The sequence below is a fragment of the Geotrypetes seraphini genome, chromosome 19 (genome assembly GCF_902459505.1).
Source record: "Geotrypetes seraphini chromosome 19, aGeoSer1.1, whole genome shotgun sequence".
NCBI classification, from domain to species: domain Eukaryota; kingdom Metazoa; phylum Chordata; class Amphibia; order Gymnophiona; family Dermophiidae; genus Geotrypetes; species Geotrypetes seraphini.
The window spans coordinates 6,825,793-6,846,458 of record NC_047102.1 but is presented as its reverse complement, the minus strand read 5'-3'; the positions used below and the strand labels follow the sequence as shown (position 1 = coordinate 6,846,458).

Sequence of the window (20,666 nt, the reverse complement as noted above, 5' to 3'; positions counted from 1 at the left end):
AAAAATCAGAGCTTGTGAAAACTGGAGAAAATCAAACCTAAGCATTCCTTGGAAGCTCATATGATAAGTTAACTTTCATACTTTGGACACATCACGCAAAGGGAAAGATTATTAGGGAAGGTTGAAGAGGAAGACCAATAATAGCAGCTATAGATGTCATTCTAACAATAATTAGTTGCTTGACAAAAAGGAGAAATTCGGTCCTTACCTGCTAATTTTCTTTTAGCCCCTCCAGACCTGTACAGAAACGGATAGACATCCTGGTCAATCATTGTTCTAGAGACCAGAGCCATTCGGCTAGCATTAGCATAGGCCACCGCTGTGGCATTGTCTGAGAGAACTTGAACTAACTTGCCCTCCAGCAAGGGGTGAAATTCCACTAATGCTAGCCGAATGGCTCTGGTCTTTAGAACATTGATCGACCAGTCTGGAGGGACGCTAAAGAAGCAACAGCTCAGGGAAACTATCCACAGGGTCATCCATGAGCTGACACTGACTTGGAGGCACTTAACAAGAACAAATGAAAATCCATCCATTTATTTTAAGAAAAAAAATATGTACATGAAATTTTCAAGCTGGCATAAACATAACACAAGTTATAATAATACAATAATCACTTGAGCCTCCTTATTTGGCCATGTCTATTAAACTCTGGAGAGAGGTCGGCACCCAGGTTTTCTCCCCTTGCACAAACACAACCCCTCGGTCTATGTATATAACAATCCGTCCAAATGTGTATAACTGTTTCCCCTCGTGCCGCTTGCCAATAAGAGGCATAAAGACAATGTTGTGCTCCTCGGCTTTAGTCTGGATGAGGTCCTTGAAGTTCATGGGCACAGCGCCAGCCGCGGCTCCGATGCCACGCTGTGCCATGTGCTCCGCATCTCGCCGCTCCTGCATCGCCTCATACTGGAAGTCCTTCCTCCTCTCCGTGTGGGTGAGGTAGGCAATGTTTTCCCGTGCGCCTGGCTGCATGTACACACCTAGTATGCCACAAAAAGACCAAGGTGAACCAAACACATACAAAGGCCCTTTTAGGATTTGAACATAAACATAGAAACATAGAAGATGACGGCAGATAAGGGCCATAGCCCATCAGGTCTGCCCACTCTACTGACCCACCCCCAAGTCTACTATCCTAGGGATCCCACGCCTGGTGACAGGTTCTCTTGGCTTAACCCTCTAAGGGATCCCACATGGGCATAGCACTTTTTAAGGCCTTTAGAAAATGATGTGTTCAAAATGGCACTGTTAACATTTCTGCTAGAATCGCTATGAATGCAAACATTTCATTACACTCCCTAATCATGTGGTAGCCTTTGTACTGATGGTGCCATTAATACATTATTACAGCGGTGCTCAGCTGAGAAAATGTGTGCCATATTACACAAGGAAATCATTTGGCTGTAGAAATATTGTGTTGGATCACTATGAAAACAAAAAGAAGACCGTGGAATCCAATGTTCTTGAGAACGATAAATGATTCAGATCAAGATCGTTACATGCCACTGTATAGACCCTATCCGAGTCGACGGACCCATGTTTCGGCTAAAAACACTGGAGAAATAAAACCAGAAATGCACTTTCGTTTTTACGTCAGAGGGAAGATTTCTGGGTTAACCGCCAGCCATGCAGAGGAAGGAACGCTGCCAATGGCCTGAAAAGAGCACCTGCTTCTGGACCCAGAGGAAGATAGTACACCCGTGGGAGCCCCAAACGAACTACTCCCATCTCTGCGAGATCCCCGAGACCTGGAGGGAATCCCTGCAGACTCCACGGGATTCCCGTTGCCCCCGTTCTCATGCAGCTCTCTATGCTGCACGCTCTTGTTTTGTCTTGAGCACTTGTTGAAATACTGAGCCAGCTGTTTATGTACACCCTCTGATTTAATTCACAGGTTTTAAGACCTACTACATCAAACGTGTGTATTTGCATATTTACATTAAAACAAATAAGAAAAAAAAATGAATTACCAACACTGGTAGAGACGGCTCTGTTCATAATATCAAGTGCTTCATTAAATTTTTCTTTTATAGACGGATGTGCTAAAACTTGGTCCGAAAACATGGACTTCCATCCCAAGTACCACTTGGTGACCTCTTCATAATTGGGGTTATTACTGAGCCAGGAACATAATACCTTCAATTGAGAAGAAAATAAAACTATTTAATAAGGTCAAACCACTGAGGTGACGAGTATCACTTTTCCAACACAGAAACTATTTGTATTTGTTACCGTCAGACTAAAGGGAGAAGGACTAAATAGGGAATAACAGCAATCAAAACATGGATTTCACCCACAATCATCTTTCTAACGGAAGAGTTATGACTATCGTGGCAGCCTGATGAGCACACTAGAACGATGTCGCACAAATCTAGTCTGGTTTTCAGGATATCCACAATTAATTCACTGTGGATATCCTGAAAACCAGACTCGACTGCATAAAATGGAAGGAGCACATGTAACTTTATCTCTTGCATATTCACTGTGGATCACCTGAAAACCCTTCTAGCTTGATGTGTCCAAAGGACGGGCTTGAGAACCCCTAGTTTACAGGAATTAAACACATCATTAATTACTGAGAAGGTAAAGAAGAAAAACAAAAGAAAGAAAAGAATTTAAGCAATCAGCGCGTGAGCGGACTGCTGGGCACGATGGACCACTGGTCTGACCCAACAGCAGCAATTCTTATGTTCAGACAAGGCAGAAGGAAACAGAAAAATCTGCTGCCCCTCCCCCATCCCCACCAATTTGAAAGTGAAATCAAGCAGATCAAATATGAAATTAGTGAAATACATCACATAATACAAAGTTTTAAAATGACAAATCCAGATGCAGTTACAGCAGATAGGTCTCGTCACAGTTACTTAACGTAACTCAAAACATATAGTAACAGCAGATAGATCTCGTCACAGTTACTTAACGTAACTCAAAACATACAGTAACAACAAGTTATCATATACTGTACAATTACTACAAATTTTCATTCCTGAAGGACAACAAAACCAATAATGATCACAGTTAGTCTAGGAAGGCATTGTGACTTAACTCCAGAAGGTTTATGTTTATTAAAACTTGATATACTGTATATACTCAAATATAAACCTAGATTTTTGGGCAAGAAAAATTGGCCCAAAAATGGGGGGGGGGGAGGGGTCTCAGTTTATATTCGAGTCTTCACCGTCTCAGATCCATCATAAGCCTCTCCACGAGCCTATCTTCAGCCCTGCTGGTCCAGTGGTGAATCAGGGCAAAAACAATCCTCCTATGCTCCTGCCCTGTGTAGTCTCACTACTCAAAATGGTCGACACCAAGTTCCTATAGTGCCTTTTCATGAAGACATTCAGCCAAAGCAGTTACAATAAATTGACTAGTAATCAGGTATTCAAGTCCTTATCTGTCCCCGCCCAGAGTTACAAGAAGCAGGCTGGGATTGAACCCATAACCTCAGGCAGCAATTCCAACCACTAGGCCACTCACTCGCAAGACTTACGCGAGTTCTGTTTTTGGGAGGAAAAAGGTTACCTTGATTTATATCAACTATATACAGTACCTCCAAATTCTTACAACAGTTCTAAGTGGTTTGCATTAAAAATGTCAATATGAAAGAAAAGAATAACAAAATAAAATAAAAGGAAAGGCCTGACTCGGTCATACAAAAGATCAAGCACTCATAAATATCTGAGAACTCTCCACCAGTGACTCAACCCCTTTTTGTCCTCTGATCCCCTGTTCCCTTAAAACAGCAAATGGGAGTGGACCACATGAGATGAATCCAATGAATCTTACACACCCACCTGTAGCCACTTGGGGAAGAAGTGTTTCTCTAGAATTCCCACGATGCTGGAGACGGAGATCATCCCTTCCCAATCAATGACCCAGTAAAACGCATCCATATGCTGCTGGTGAGGGTTAATGAGCAACTCGTTGAGACACATCCCTGCGGAAAACAAAGACAAGCGACTCAGGCGGAGAAACCTTCAATTCCTGCATCTTTGGCAGGATTTCGTAGGTTCGTGTAGTGACCAGCAGTGTAATTCTTGCATTCAAACTGAAGATAATGTTCCTAGAAACTCTACACCGGGGAGTAGAGGTGCCGGCTGACTGTAGGCAGTCAGCCGGCGCCAGGGCCTCTTGCCTTCCAGCATTCCTCAGTGGTGGCTCAGGGCCCCGTCTAGAGGGCCTTCGCGCATGCGTCGACGTCCGTGCACTTCTGGATGCCTCGAGCCGTGGCCATCACGTTTACTGTGCTGCGGCTTCGCAAAGTTTGTGGGACACTGCTCTACTGAATGATCTTGAGTAAAATCGTGCTGGCATTCAGAGCAATTGTGAAATATTTTCCATAGTCAGTTGGATCCTTTCTTAAGTATTGGTATGAACACAGATCTATTCAGGTCAGTAGGCTATGAAGTTATCTTCCAAATTTCCCGATTGCTATAATATTTCAATGAGAAAGCCATCAACACCTGGTGTTTTGTTCTTTGGTAAAGCTTTCACTTCTGCTTCGGACTTCTTATTTCATCACCTTCTGGGTAACTTGCCTGGATCAGTAGCATGGAATGTTGCTAATATTTGGGGTTCCGGAATCTTGCTATTCTTTGAGATTCTGCATGGAATCTTGATACTCTTTGGGGTTCTAGAATCTTTTGTTACTGTTTGGGATTCTGGAATGTTGCTACTATTTGGTTTTTTGCCAGGTACTAGTGACCTGGATTGGCCACCGTGGGATGGGCTACTGATCTAGTTGGGCCAATGGTCTGACCCAGTAAGGCGATTCTTATGTTCAATATCCAATGCAACAAACTGATTTCGTATGTGGTCTTTAAATTCCAATGGTAAATTTTCAAGATTATACTTTGCAATATTCATGACTGGCTTGCTCTTTTTCAGCTTTAGCTTGAGTTTGCATAATAGTAGCTAGTGAATTGTACCACAGTTTTTGCATTTGTTGAGGCTACTCAGCTTTTCCATCACTGACTTCCATAGATGTCATCAATTTGATTATGTTACAATCCATTCAGCAGTCCTTGTTTACAGTCATCAGTTGTGTGTTGTTGCCCGTATTTAAGTCTCAGATTTCTAAACAAAGAGACAAAAAGGGAACCAATCTCATAGCCCTCTGAGCCCTCCAGTGGAGATAAAGGAAGGATAAACTTATTTCAGTCCCACTCCCCAGGAATCTGCTTGTTCCCTTACCTAATTTAGGGACAATATTTTTGACCATGAAAGCCTCCCAGGATCCCGGGGTAAATACTTCCTTCCAGGGTTGTAGGATCAGCTTGGCTGAAGCATCGCTGGGGTGCCACTTCTGCAATGCGTTAGACAATTTATTTCTGATTGGGGAGTACAATGGCTCCAATCGCACCTGCATGAGAGGAAGCCACGGATGAATCCAGGAATGAATAGGAACTGTGTCTGTCAGGGGATTCCAGTTCTCAACCTAGGGCAAAAGGAAAACATTTTCAAATGATGTTAGTCCTAATTACAGACTTTATACTCTCCTATTTATCATAAGACCATAAAATTTGCCATACTGGGACAGGTCAAAGGTCCATCAAGCCAGTATCCTGTTTCCAACCAGTGGCCAACTCAGGTCCCAAGTACTCAGCTAGATCCCAAGTAGTACAACAGATTTCATGCTGCTTATCCTAGGAATAAGCAGTGGATTTCCCCAAGCCATCTCAATAATGGCCTATGGACTTCTCTTTTAGGAAATTATTCAAACCTTTTTTTAAACCTGCAGGAACAGTACAGTTTAGAGGGTGAAGAACCTTTATGCACAAAAGAAGAGCGGGACTTGGGTATGATAGTATGCGATGATCTTAAGGTGGCCAAACAGCTTGAAAAGGCAATGGCGAAAGCTTGAAGGATGCTAGGTTGCATAGGGAGAGGTATGGCCAGTAGGAAAAAGGAGGTATTGATGCCCCTGTAAAAGACTGGTGGACCTTATTTAGAATATTGTGTACAATTCTGGAGGCCACATCTTCAAAAAGATATAAAACATGATGGAATCGGTCCAGAGGAAGGCTACTAAAATTGTCGGTAGTCTTCATCTTAAGGCATATGGGGGACAGACTTAAAGATCTCAATATGTATATTTTATAGAAAAGACGGAAGATAACAACATAACATTGTGCTTCTTAACTGCGTAACAGTTTACAAAAGATTATAAATAGTAAACAATTTCATGAGATATAACAGAGAAGTTTAAATACCTCAGCCGTCTCTTTTCCAAGCTGAAGAGCCCTAAACTAACGAGAGGTGTCCCATCCCCTTTATCATCTTGGTTGCTCTTCTTTGAGCCTCTTCTAGTTCCGCCAGCTATATCATTTTTGAGATAAGGAGACCAGAATTGAATCAGCTTCTACATATTTCTCTCCTTCACCTTTGGGTCTCACAATGCCACTTTTGCACTTTTTCCTATCACTAATATATCTAAAAAATATCTTGTCTCTTTGTTTTACTGTATTGGCTATTTTTTTTCCTTCCATTTGCATCTTTGCTTTCCTGACTACTCAAACAGCCTCTCTTAACTTTTCCAGATATTGTCTTCCTCTTTCTGCAATCTTTTGTAGTTTATGAAAGCTAATCTCTTATTCCTTACCTTTGCAGCTACAACTTTTGAGAACCAAATTGGCCTTCTTTTCCTCACAAAATGGTTTGCTGCCTTTACAATAGCTCCTTCTTCTTCTAGCTGAGGCCTGAGATAACAACTTGCAGTAGATGCACACTAAAATGTCTTAGAGCTGTTTGTAAGACATTTTAAACCTAAATTCTCTCAGTGCATGCAGTGCAAATATGACCAGCATCATACTGGGATCTAGATTCTAAAAGGCAAGAAGCCCTATAATCCCATATCATCAAGAAATGTAACATAGTAACATAGTAGATGACGGCAGATAAAGACCCGTCTGCCCAACCTGATTCAATCTAAAAAATATTTTATTTTTTCTTCTTAACTATTTCTGGGCAAGAATCCAAAGCTCTGCCCGATACTGTTCTTAGGTTCCAACTCCTGAAGTCTCCGTCAAAGCTCACTCCAGCCCATCTACACCCTCCGAGCCATTGAAGCCCTCCCCAGCCCATCCTCCACCAAACGGCCATATACAGACACAGACAGTTTGCTTTGCCCTTACCTCTTTCTGTAATTTTGGGAAGATAAGCTGGTCCAGGATATTATCCAAAATCCAAATTGGAATGAGATGCACCCAGCTATCCAAGAAATCCACCATCGGAGCACAGTTTCTCGGCTGCCACTGTACAACTACATTTCTTATGTACGGAATCCATGTGTCCCATATCAGTCTAAATTTGAAAACATAATGCGAGAAATACTCATTAAATTGAAGAAGTGGGGGTAGAAAGCGAGCTACCAACCTCCTCCACATCCCTCTGCCATTAACTCTTGCATTCATTCCGTACAAAGTCCTTGTGGAATGGGAGTCTGTAAAGAAATACAGCTAACGAGAAGAAGTGAGGTAATGCCCTGAACACCCCGCTATCCCCAACTACTACCAATCTGCTGGCATCAAGTTGATTAGTTTCTGGGGCATCATAGCCTCCTGATTCCAAGGCCTAATTCCTTCCATCATCATTCGTTTTCTTGTTATCACTTTTCCCCTTTGCCTCTGATTTTGAAGGAGAGAAGGGTGGCATGATATTCAAACACCCAATCCTATTCCAAGCACTCTCCTCTGGATACATCCCATAGGCCTGAATGCAGTGGCTTAGTAAGTAGGGGGGGGGGGGGCGCAGATCACCCCAGGCATGTCTTCTCTCCTCCCCCGTGCCACGCTGGCACCCTTCCTTCTCCCTCCTTTACCTCTTTCTTAAAATCTTCACCAGCATGAGCAACTAGTCTAGCCTGCTGCTTGCGCCGGCATGGCTCCCACTGAAATTACTTCCAGGTCGTGGGGCCAGGAAGTGATGTCAGAGGGAACGCCAGCACAAGCAGCAGGCCGGAGAAGCTGCTCACGCAGGCAAAAATTTAGAGGTATGGGGTGAGAAGGGCGTGGGGGAGGGGGCCTCCTACCCTCGCTGTGCCACATACGCCAAGATGTGTATTTAGGAATTGATTTTCTCAGGATTCCTCTGAACCTCCTCCCTTTAACAGCAGATCATAACTCCTTGTCCCTGACATTCATTTTTTTCATGGAAAATGTCTTCTTCCTGTGTTTTACTGGTCTGTCAAATGCTTTGATTCTCTCCATCCCCTCTTTTTTTTCCCAAGTTGTACATTTTGAGTGTCTTAAGCCCTTTTTTTTGGGGTAGGAAATGTATATTGCTGGGTTGTCAGGTCGGATTTTTTTTCTCTGTGTCTCTCCCAATTCAGCTCTTCAAAACAGAAAGCAAATATTTACTACTATTAATTAATTATTTCTACAACGCTATTTTATTTATTTACTTAGTTTTCTATACCGTTCTCCCAAGGGAGCTCAGAACGGTTTACATTAATTTATTCAGTTACTCAAGCATTTTTCCTTGTCTGTCCCAGCTGGCTCACAATCTACCTAATGTACCAGGGGCAATGGGGGGGATTAAGTGACTTGCCCAGGGTCACAAGGAGCAGCGTAGGTGCTGAGGCTGTAGCTTTAACCACTGTGCCACACACTCCCCTATCAGATGTAAGTAGCACTATACAGAGTCACGAAGGAGACAGTCCCTTTGTTGGATGTGCACTTCATTGAAGGAACAGAAAGATGAATGGTTTAACCTCTCATTGCAATGTATATATTCCAAATCACTAACCCACCTGTGATAGGGGTCCATTGCTGTCTCCTGGGCGCTATGAGATAACTGACCTTCCTCCAAAATAATCTTCCACTTGGACATCAATTCCAGTCCATAAGTTCTGTCCTGAAATGAGGAAAACACACCCTAATTTCTAGGTTTTCCATGTCTCTGCCAATAATACTGTTGAGATGCCATGTTTTGCTTTGGTATATTATAAAGAGGATTGTGAGTAACTAGGAGGAGTTGGAAGAGAGCAGGAATATCAGTTTGAGATCCTAATGCAGTGGTCTTTGCTAATTTTTAAGTGAGGACCGCTTTGGGTCCAAAAGGGCTGAAGGAAAGCAAACAAATATCTTCCTACTTTGGGTCATGACACCAATAATGCTTCTTGCCATTCATTCCTATCAGAACACCTGGCCTTGGTCACAAAATGAACCCTATGCAAATACAGTCCTAATATACACAAGTGAAACCCATGATGCCACTCTGCCTGCAGTACAATACAGATACAGAAAGAAATGCATTTCTTCCTGAACAGAGCAAATTCAAAAACCACAAGAATATTACCTTTAAAGGATCCCAGTTCTTGAAATAATCTTTCACCAGAGGATATACAATAGCTCCTGCTAGATCTGTGCGCTCAGACATCCTGTACTCTTCATAATACTTCTCTTCCAGGGTCTCAAAAATCTCCGCAGACTCGTCCAAAGTAAGCGGGTTCTCGCTGCCGGGCTGCATCCTGTTTTCGCACTCTTCTACCACCTCCATGACCTTGCTCAGGTTGGAGATAGCAGTCTCTTCATGGGCCAGGACATCAGACAGCTTCTCAATCTCATGGGTCAGGTTGATGACCATATCTTTCTCGTACTGCAGTTGCCGTTCATTCTGAATGATCTCCTGCTCGGTCATGTCAATAAGAAGCTGCAGGTTGTGCTGGAGCTCTGGCAGGGCAAACCCTTGGGGCTTGTTGTCTTTCCCAGCTGGCTGCATGTTATCATCTGGGATGCTGTGCTTTTTATGCCCAATCTGACTGTAGCTGTAATACACCTTCTGTTCCCGGCCAGTCATGTCTATAACCTTTGAAAAAAAAATTAAACCTTGGCTGTTTTTCCATTTGCTATAAATATTACACAGAAAAATACATGGGTATAAGTTACATTTTGGAATGATCTCCCCACTTCTTTTAGGACTAAAACTTTTTATCACTGCTAAAAACTCATGTCTTCAAGTTAGCATTTGCCACCTCTCACGGTTTCATGCCCAGCAGTCTTCCCACTTTCCCCTTTTTGGTATGTGGGTTTCTTTATTATAAGTTACGGCATTCTTTTCACTGACATAGGTCATGTCTCACTGCAAAAACACACATCAGGGTTTGGTCCTCCATGTCTCGCCATTCTTCTTGATTTCTCTATTCAAGAAAAATAGCGAGATATGCAGGATTAAGTCTTTCTAGAGCGCATTTTTGTAGTGAAACATGGCCTATGATGGTGACAGTTTTTTTCTAAAAAAGAACCAGTTAAAAGTAAGGTTTAAATATAAAATAATGCTTAAACATACACAAAACTGATGATGATTACGGGAGTCATGGGCCAGTGATCCTCGTGTGAAACACCTCATCAACTGAGGCTCTTCAACATAGGAATGAGGATATTTGAAGTAAGAGAATGGCATTTAGACTTTTTTAATTCTTGTGAAATCCCTAACATTGTGAATTACATTTGAATATACAAGGATTCTGAAGGAGTGTGCATAAGCCTTGGGATTTTTATTAAGTATGATTTGACGCCCCCACTTTGTTAGACTTTATCATTAGGATTTGGACTGCAGAAAAAAGTAACATTTTCAGAAGTTTCAAGTTTTATTAAAATTTGATATAATCGCCTATCAATGAATTTCTAGGCAAATTATAGGTATATATAAAATACAGGTAAAAACAATATTAATATATAAATTACAGAACAAGTGCATAAAATGCCTTTCCCTGGAGGGGAAACGAACAAGAACATGAAGGAAAAAAATGAAGAACTACAATAATTATAGGATAAAAACATATAAGGTTAACACAGCCAGGTGCGAGAAATGAAGGAAGAAGAGAAAAAAACAAATGAATAAAAGAAAAGAAAAATGATTTCAAGGTAGGAAAGAAGAAGAGAATAGTGTGAAATAATAAAAATTTAGAAGGCTAAATTAAGTTTAAGATGGAAAAGCATCTTTAAATAACAAGCTTTTAAATTTACCCTTAAAATGATCAATTATTCTTTCTTCTCTTAGATATAGAGGTAAAGCATTCCACAGCTGAGGTGCAATGACAGAAAAAATTTCTAGATGCTTAATACCAATTATCCTCAATGAGGGAACAGATAGTAGCTTTTGATCCATCAATCTAAGAGATCGTAAAGATTTTTGACAAATTTTTGTAATCCATTTAACCAAAAGAAGTACTCCTTTGGTAAATATGTCTTAACAAGTTCTAAATAGCAGAAGTACTTATTCAATTAAAGGATGAGACTGCAAATAATGATGAGCTCTGTGGGAGAAGCCTATAACTGAGTGCAGCAGCCGATAACATAATGGGGTTCCCTGAAGCCGAGGCAGCTTGGATAGTGAAACAGTGGCCATCGTCAACAGACAGGACCATATTGCTCCGATTGTTACTTAGTTCTGAAAAAATACCACTGGAGGTTTGCAATGAACTGAAGATTTAAAACGCCTTCAAAATTACGATATATGCATCTTCTAAACCAGATAAGTTTTTTTTTTTTTTTACAATGACTGATTTTGTGATTATAAGGAGGTGGCACATTATGATCTGTGAGAATAGAGGTCCCAGACATGCTCTGAGGATTTTCTTCCCTATATTAGTATCTTTCAAATTACCTGTTAACTTCTGAAAGTGTTTTACATTTTAATGAAAGTTTCTTTGGCTAATTAGAAGCCTGTAATGTCCAAGATTCCAAAATCCCCAAATTCTAACCTCACCTTCACTTGTGAGACATCTTTTTCAGGTACAGATGCTGTCTTGCCAAGCCTGCCCTTTGCTTTCAGTTCTTCCACTGTTTTATAGGAATATTTGGGTTTTTTCTTCCCCCCATTGGGATCTTTGCGCCACTGACTCAGCTGCTTCTGATATTCCTAGAAATAAGAAAGATGATAGGGTGGCTGAGAGCATCACACAGCTAACTGATCCCATAGAAAATCCCATTCAGACAGAAGGACATGGTAAGGCATGCAGACATCAGAGGGATAGGATAGCAACTGAATGCATTTTCTTGGCCATGCACTAATTTTTAAGATACCATATTAGGAATTAAAATGTATACTCAAGTGAGAAAAAATGAAGCATATTGAGAAGTCTGACTGCTTTTAAAAACAGGTAGGAGGAAATATTTTTTCACTCAGAGAATAGTTAAGCTCTGGAATGCGTTGCCAAAAGTTGTGGTAAAGGTGGCTAGCGTAGCTGGTTTTAAGAAAGGTTTGGACAAAATCCTGGAGGAAAAGTCCATAGTCTGTTATTAAGACATGGGGGAAGCCTCTGCTTGCCCTGGATCGGTAGCATGGAATGTTGCTACTCTTTGGGTTTTGGCCAGGTACTAGGGACCTGGATTAGCCACTGTGAGAACGGGCGACTGGGTTTGATGGACCATTGGTCTGACCCAGTAAGGCTATTCTTATGTTTGTAATATGAGATGTTCCTCAAAAGAACATTTAAGACAGTAGAAATCATTAAGAACCTGCTTTCTTTTTCACTATGATTGCACAACGCAGGCATTGCCTCTGGTCCATAATTGTTACATGCATCCCCAGATGCTTTGTGTGTCAGGAAGCCCCAGTCATTACCTCCTCTTCCTCTTCCTCCGAGTCTACCACAGGGAAGTCCTGCATAGACTGCTTGGTCCGCTCAGAGCCATAAGCACCGACGGCTCCTTTACCTTTCCTCTGCTTAGCCTCAATTGGGTTAATGATGCCTATCAAAGGAGGAAAAGATGACCAAATATTGTTGAAACAAAGAGAAATGCAAAAATCAGGGGAGGGAGGGGGAGCTGGGTAAAGATCCTGGCAGGGCAAGGCACATGAATATTAACCCCCCCCACTCCCCCCTGGGTTATATTCGAGTCAACCTTTTTTCCTCCTTTTTGGAGGGATAAAGGGTACCTTGACTTATATTTGGATTGTCTTATATTCGAGTATATATGGTATTCTCCCCAAACTCAGTCTTATAGCAAAGCTTAGATGTAGCTAAAATTTACTGATCTAGTCAATACTGGAACCCAGCCTCATTGATTAAGAGACGATTAAGTTTTATCTTCACCTTGTGCATTCTTCCCAAGGCCTCGGCCAGGAACGTAACCCATTTTCTGCAGCAGCTTTTGTCCAATGCCCTTCGTATGCCGTTCCCAGCAGCCAAAGTCTATGCTTGATAGTATCCCTCCTGCAAACCCCTTCTGAGTGGGTTTAAAATTTCCTCCCTGTTAAAAGAAAAGGAACATCAGAACAGTTGCCATTCACTAGAATTGCTCTTATGTTATAAAATCAAAACAGAGCTAAAGAGGTAATTTCCTAGCAGGGGAATGGCATTATGTACCAAATGAGAGAAAGAAAAGCACAAAACAAATCAAGTTGAAACGTATGATCTAGCAGTCTAAATAGGCTGAGAAAACAAGCAACAACTTCTCAGATTGGGTTTTATTTATTGCTTTTCCAAAGTAAAGCAACAAAGCTTGCCACAATTTCAGCATTGCAAACTTTAAACAATGTAACATCAAATCTACTAAAGAAATAAAAGAATAAAATATATATAATCCTGCATGCTTCCAGCCCAACTGGGAGGCACCAAGAAGGAAAAATCTAGAAGATATTGAAAAAGCCAAATGAAATCTAAATGATAACAGTGAGGTGCATTGCTTATTCAATATTAAGACCTAATTACAAACCACTAGCACTATGAACATAGTATACGATACTAGTATTGTAAGTGTACAAATGTGTCTGTATTATGTGCATAAGTTACAAAATCCTGTACTGAAAACCCCCTGCACAGAAATTCATGGAAACTGCTCTGAATTGACTCCCCAGTCATTAGTAGGGGTAAAGAAGCTTGCAATAAAGAATAAACATTAGCAAAATAAAACATTGAAGCTCTTGCTCCAAAAACATCAGTGAATTTATGTGATCTTGGATATATCAATGTAGAAGAGGGGAGAGTGTGGTGCAGTGGCTAAAGCTGCAGCCTCAGCGCCCTGAGGTCGTGGGTTCAAATCCACATTGTTCCTTGTGACCTTGGCCAAGTCACTTAAGGGCAAATTCTATACGAAGCGCCTAATTAGCGGGATTCATTAAACAGCACCCAATTTTACTTGAATCACGCTGAGCGGAACCTATTTTGGAGGCGCCCAAGAAATAGACCAGCTCTAGGCATGACTAAAAATTAGGTGCCTAGCTGAGCGCATAAACACGCTTAAGAGCAGCGATTCTGCAATATGGTGCCTAACGTGCATAGCGCCTATTTTTTTGAAGGCCGCCTAAATTTTTAGTGGCGCCTTGTTACAGAATCGCGCTTTCTTGACAGGCGCCTCATCTCGAGTATTGTGTTCAATTCTGGAGACCACACTACCGGAAAGATGTGTTGAGAATTGAGTCGGTTCAGCGAATGGCTACCAGGATGATCTTGGGGCTCAGGGATCTCACGTATGAAGAAAGGTTAAAAAAACTGCGGATGTACTCACTGGAGGAGCGAAGAGAGAGGGGGGACATGATTGAGACCTTTAAATATATCACGGGGCGTATAGAGGTGAAAGATGATATCTTCAGTCTTACAGGGCCCTCGGTCACCAGAGGACACTCGCTGAAAATCAGGGGAGGGAAATTTCAAGGTGATGCTAGGAAGTACTTCTTCACCGAAAGGGTGGTCGATCATTGGAACGAGCTGCCTCAGCAGGTGATTGAGGCCAACAGCGTGTCAGATTTTAAGAGAAAATGGGATATTCACGTGGGATCTATAGGGGAGTAAAAGTCAGGGAGTGGGTCATTGGTGTGGGCAGACTCGATGGGCTGTAGCCCTTTTCTGCCGTCAATTTCTATGTTTCTATGTTTCAATCAGTGCTGATTAAAAAGCTTAATTGAGCTTGTTATTCAATTTAGACAGGCACCTATCTAGTTGGGTGCCTCCGAAATAGGGGCCAGTTACAGAATTTGGGCCTTAATCCGCCCCCCATTGCCCCAGGTACATTAGACAGATTGTGAGCCCACAGGAGCAGACAGGGAAAAAGGCTCGAGAATAAGTTCATGTAAATCATTCTGAGCTCCCCTGGGAGAACAGTATAGAAAACTGAATAAATGAATGAAATGATAATCCATAAACCTGGGAACAAAACAAGCATTCCTTTGCAAATAATACGATGTTAAAGAAAGTATTTGCTAAAAGACTTAAAATGTCATATGCTGGCTATGGTTGGGAACCTCGCAATGGAGAACAATTAGTGCCGTAAACATTTATTTTAGCTCTCACCGTTTTTAGCTTCTTTGTTTCAAACTCTTTGGGAAATTCTTCTCGCTTTGCTGGCACCTCATCGTCCGACTCCAAGTCACTCTCTACCTTTTCTTCTGTTGCAGCCTTTCGGATCCCGGCACTGATAAAATTGACTGGGACGGTGTAGTCCCGAGATCTATATCAAATCCAAGACAAAGAGTTTCAAATTTAGTCTGACTTGATATACCGCTTTTCATTTCCAAAGCGGTTTACAATATTACAATTTAAAATTAAAAAGCAGTAAAATTGTGGGAGTTACAAACCCAAATACATTGAACGACGAATCTCATAAACAACTACACCGGGTACAAGAGGGAAAAGGGAAGGGTTACATGGCTATAAAATAAAAAGGTGATGGGGAAGGAAAAAACAAAAGGACATCCTGCGAGGTTTCTATTTGGAGGATGGGATTACGGTTTCTGGCCTCTATAAAGACTTTCACCGTCTTACGGGGCAGACAGATCGCAATGATTAAGAGGATCCCTGGAGTCTCTGTTAATGCGGACTTATGCGAATGTCAATTTCGGGTGCTTCATCATAGCCAGTTACATCTCTCGGGTTATGCGGTTTCACCTCTGTGTCCTAAATGCCTCCTGCAACCCCACTCGTTCATCCACGCCTTTTGGTCCTGTGTGAAAATTAAACTTTTTGGGAGGCAGGTTTTATCTTACATGGAGGGTGTCTTGGGCTCTACTCTTCCTCTCTCCGCGGCTGGTCTTTTACTAGATAAATATGAGGCCTTTCGTTTGCCTCGTAGTGGGCAGCGTCAGTTTATGCGGTGGGTGGGCGTCCTGGGGAAGAAGGTGATTCTTTCCGTTTGGATTAGCGACACTTTGCCCTCCTTTTGGGCATGGAGAAATTGTTTGCATGCTCTGCAGCTACTGGAGCGGAGGGACGTATGTCACAGCCTTCGCTGAAAATGGCAGTTTCTTCAGTTTTGAGACCCCTATCTCCAATTCTTGTCACTGAGGGCTCGGAGTGACATTTTGAATTCCTTGTAAACCTCTCATGGCCGGGGTTCCGAGTATTGTCAGCGCTGGGGCGTCCGTGGTGCATGAGAGGACACAATTCCCCCTTTTTTAAAATTAAATCTTCTTTCCTTTTTTTTCTTCTTTTTTGTACCTCTGTTGGTTTGTCTTTCTTTATCGGTCTATCTTCTTGGGGGGGGGGGCACTGGAGATAGGGTTTCCCTCATCAGCAGTGGGCTATCAGAGTCCAAGCCTACTGCATTGTGGTTCATCTTTTGTTTCTGGATCCGGGGGCTGAGGGTGGGGCGGGGGTTAGGGACTGAGATGTTGGATCTGTAATTGGTTTTCTTCTGCTATTGCTTCATGGTTGGATTTCTTTTGAAAATAAAAATTGATTCAACATAAGTTAAACTTAAGGTCTAGGTCTCGTAAACTTCTTTATAGAGAGAGGGTTTGTGCTTTGATTTAAACTTGGAAAAATTGGATTCTTGCCTAAGAGTAAGAGGCAGCATTGAGGCTTCCACTGTAAAACTTAAAACACTGCATAGCACTGATTTTATACACACACACACACACACAGAGATTTACTTTTTGCCACCAAAGCTTGGTCTCTCGTCATCTGAATCTCGCTCGGCCCACATTCCATAAGTCGCCTCTTCCTTGGTTTGCCAATGGCGCCGTCGATTTGGATTAAACTCATTTTGTAAATCCCACTCCGTAATCTCAAAGCTTTCCATTTCCACATCATCATCATCATCATCTTTGCCGTAAAGATGAGACATTGACATGATGCCCCTATGGATAAAAACAAAAATTTTTAAAAACTACACACAAATTATACTATGCTATGGGCGAGTCTTCACTTAAGCTCAATTCATTACAGTTCATTTTTCCTCAAAACCTGAAAATTATTATATACACCAGAACAATGCTGAAAAGAAACCCACTCCATATCCAATGAGAAATCAAACTGCACATGTGCTCTCAATTCAATTGCTACTGTTATCCTGAACACCTTACGTTCTAAAGTCTTAACAGGCTACCTAGAATATTATGATTCCTATTTAGTATTTTCCAGATTTTCAATTTTCCTATAGGACTGATAAGGTGGAATTTCATGGATTCAAAATTTCTATATTTCCTGATATATCTAAGTGGACACAAGCCAGACGTAAGAAGTTCTTGGCTTGTCGTCAGTCTGTTTTGAGTTTAGGGGCAACCTTTCAATTACGTTTCCCCTGTAAATGCTGCATCCAGACACCTCCATGGAATCAGCCCAGCAGGCCATTAGTTAATAACTCCAACTGCACTCTGTTATTTGATTAATTTAGTTTATTTCTTGAATCCAACTACTCTTGGAAGTGATTGGTTCCTTCTCCTCTCAGATTGTGGACTTTAATCATAGTTATTATTTTATAATTAATATTTGTTTTCCTTATTGGATTGTTATATTTCCTTTCAAATATTGATTGATTTGTTAATTTGTAAAAGTATAAATAAATAAATAAAAAAATTGAATATTATGAAAGCAGAGAATTAGAAAAGATACAGAGAAGGGCGACAAAAATGATAAAAGGTTTGGGATGACTTCCCTATGAGGAAAGGTTAAAGCGGCAAGGGCTCCTCAGCTTGGAGAAGAGAAGGCTCAGGAGTGATATGATAGAGTCTGTAAAATAATGAGTGGAGTGGAAAGGAAAGGGTAGGTGTGAATCGCCTGTTTACTCTTTCCAAAAATACTAGGATTAGGGGACATGCAATGAAGCTACTAAGTAGTAGATTTAAAACAAACCGGAGAAAATATTTCTTCACACAACATGTAATTAAACTCTGGAATTCCTTGCCGGGTTTAAAAAAGGTTTTGGATACTTTCCTAAAAGAGAAGTCCATAAGCCATTATTGAAATGGCTTGGGGAAAAGCAGCATAAAGTCTATTTTACTACTTGGGATCTAGCTGGGTTGGCCACTGTTTGAAACAGGATACTGGGCTTGATGGACCTTCTGTCTGTCCCAGTCTGGCAATTATGTTCTTATGACTGTATCTTCTATTCAGGTCGAAGAAAGTAGCAGCAAGATAAAATCACAGACACACCATGACAGCAAATAATTTCTACAGTGATAACTGTATATTAGGCTCAAGTAAGGGCAAATTTTATAACTAGTTTCCAACCCCCTTTTACAAAGCTGCGTGGTAACAGCACCAAAACCCATTAATTCCCAATGGTCTTTGGTGCGATTAGAGCAGGCCACCACAGTAATCGGCTTAGTAAAAAAGGGCCTCTGTTTTATACACATAAAATATGTTTTTCCTGTTGGTGTTATTTATTTTTTCCACTAGTTTGCCAATACTTTTTGAGAGTAACTTTATAACAGGAGGATCTAATGCAGGGGTCTCAAAGTCCCTCCTTGAGGGCCGCAATCCAGTCGGGTTTTCAGGATTTCCCCAATGAATATGCATGAGATCTATGTGCATGCACTGCTTTCGATACATATTCATTGGGCAAATCCAGAAAACCCGACTGGATTGTGGCCCTCAAGGAGGGACTTTGAGATCCCTGATCTAATGGTATAGAAAACACTAAAAATAATATTTCCTCAATATCTTTATTTATGATAAAGTATTTGCTATAATACTCTTTTGTTGTACCAGCAAACACTATTCTATAAATAGTACCCAACTCCAAGTGCCATTTAGAGAATAGCACTTAGTACTAATTTTTATCGACATCTAAATTTGGGTGTCATTTATAGAACCGAGTCCAAAATGCGCTATTTCTATAATCTAGACATCATTGGGAGGAGGTGTAGATCCTGATTTTTATGTCCATGAGCATAAATGTGCATTCCCCATAATGTAGAAAGCACATATATCTTTTTGCTTTCATTTCCTTCTCCCTACCTAGTTCCCAAATCCCTCTCACCTGTAAAGGTACAAGATCACCAGCACAGCAGCAATTCTCTAGTGCTGCCCTTGGCCTCCTCGGCGCTGTTCTTCTGCTGCGGTCCACCCACCCTCTGACACAAGTTCTTGTTTTTGCCTGGGTGAACCATAGTAGAGGACAGCGCCAAGGAGGCTGCGGGCAGCATTGGAGAATCGCTGCTTCAGCGTTTGGAGTCAGGTTGAGAAGGGAAGGACATCCCGGTCCAAGGGAGACCCCCTGGAGCAGCTGATTTTAAAAATGAAGGGAGGAATTCAGGATGGGGGATTATTTGGTGGCCAGGGAGAGATGCTAAATGGGAGGGCATTTGGTGGACCTGGGGGTAGTGGGGAGGGAGTTTCTGGATGGAAGGGCATTTGGTGGACCTGGGGGTAGTGGGGAGGGAGTTGCTGGATGGGAGGGCATTTGGTGGACCTGGGGGTAGAGGGGAGGGAGATGTTGGATGGGAGGGCATTTGGTGGACCTGGGGGTAGAGGGGAGGGAGATGCTGGATGGGAGGGCAGTTGGTGGACCTGGGGATAGAGGTGAGGGAGATGCTGGATGGGAGGGCATTTGTTGGACTTGGGGGGGAGGAAGAGGGAAAGATACTGGATTGGAGAGCAGGTGATAGGGAAGGGGGAGGGATGCAGGATGGGAGGGCAGTTGGTGGACCTGGGGGTGGAGGAGAGGGAGATAGGAGGGCATTTGGTGGACCTAGGGGTAGAGGGGAGGGAGATGCTGGATGGGAGGGCATTTGTTGGACTTGGGGGGGGGGGAGGCAGAGGAAGTTGGACGAAGAGGGAAAGATACTGGATTGGAGAGCAGGTGGTAGGGAAGGGGGAGGGATGCAGGATGGGAGGGCAGTTGGTGGACCTGGGGGTGGAGGGGAGGGCATTTGTTGGACTTGGGGGGGAGGCAGAGGAAGGAGGAGGAAGAGGGAAAGATACTGGATTGGAGAGCAGGTGGTAGGGAAGGGGGGAGGGATGCAGGATGGGAGGGCATTTGGTGGACCTGGGGGTAGAGGGGAGGGAGATACTGGATGGGAGGGCAGTTGGTGGACTTGGGGGGGGAGGCAGAGGAAGGAGGAGGAAGAGGGAAAGATACTGGATTGGAGAGCAGGTGATAGGGAAGGGGGAGGGATGCAGGATGGGAGGGCAGTTGGTGAACTTGGGGGTAGAGGGGAGGGAGATGTTGGATGGGGGGGGCAGTTGGTGGACTTGGGGGGAGGAGGCAGAGGAAGGAGGAGGAAGAGGGCAGTTGGTGGACCTGGGGGTAGAGGGGAGGGAGATACTGGATGGGAGGGCAGTTGGTGGGGGGGGACTTAAGCGCAGGCGCTTCGCTTAATTCACTAACTGATCTGCCCCCGCCGCTTCCACTTGCCTCGGAGAAATCAGAGCCACAACGCCAAGTCCGACGCTACTTCCGCAGTCCGGACCTTCCTTCTCTCCGCCGCCGGTACAGCCGTGTCGGTGAAACGTCTGCTGGCCGCGTCACTTCCGCCGCCTCGCGCTCTTTCCCTACGGC

General features: G+C 42.7%; 2 protein-coding genes across 2 annotated transcripts in view; one reads left to right on the top strand and one right to left on the bottom strand.

Annotated features, from left to right (window-relative positions):
* Positions 1 to 20,666, top strand: part of ABTB2 (ankyrin repeat and BTB domain containing 2) — a 144,416-nt gene that overhangs the window by 16,677 nt on the left and 107,073 nt on the right. The window lies entirely within an intron of this gene.
* TFIP11 (tuftelin interacting protein 11) lies at positions 522 to 20,664 on the bottom strand. The gene is made up of 13 exons (XM_033928500.1): positions 20,523 to 20,664; positions 16,816 to 17,022; positions 15,239 to 15,395; positions 13,043 to 13,199; positions 12,571 to 12,698; positions 11,713 to 11,865; positions 9,301 to 9,810; positions 8,753 to 8,856; positions 7,137 to 7,305; positions 5,197 to 5,440; positions 3,798 to 3,940; positions 1,974 to 2,139; positions 522 to 983 (listed from the first exon to the last, which is right to left on the bottom strand). The coding sequence occupies exons 2-13, from the start codon at positions 17,013 to 17,015 to the stop codon at positions 628 to 630; spliced, it is 2,487 nt and encodes an 828-aa protein (XP_033784391.1). The 5' UTR covers positions 17,016 to 17,022; positions 20,523 to 20,664; the 3' UTR covers positions 522 to 627.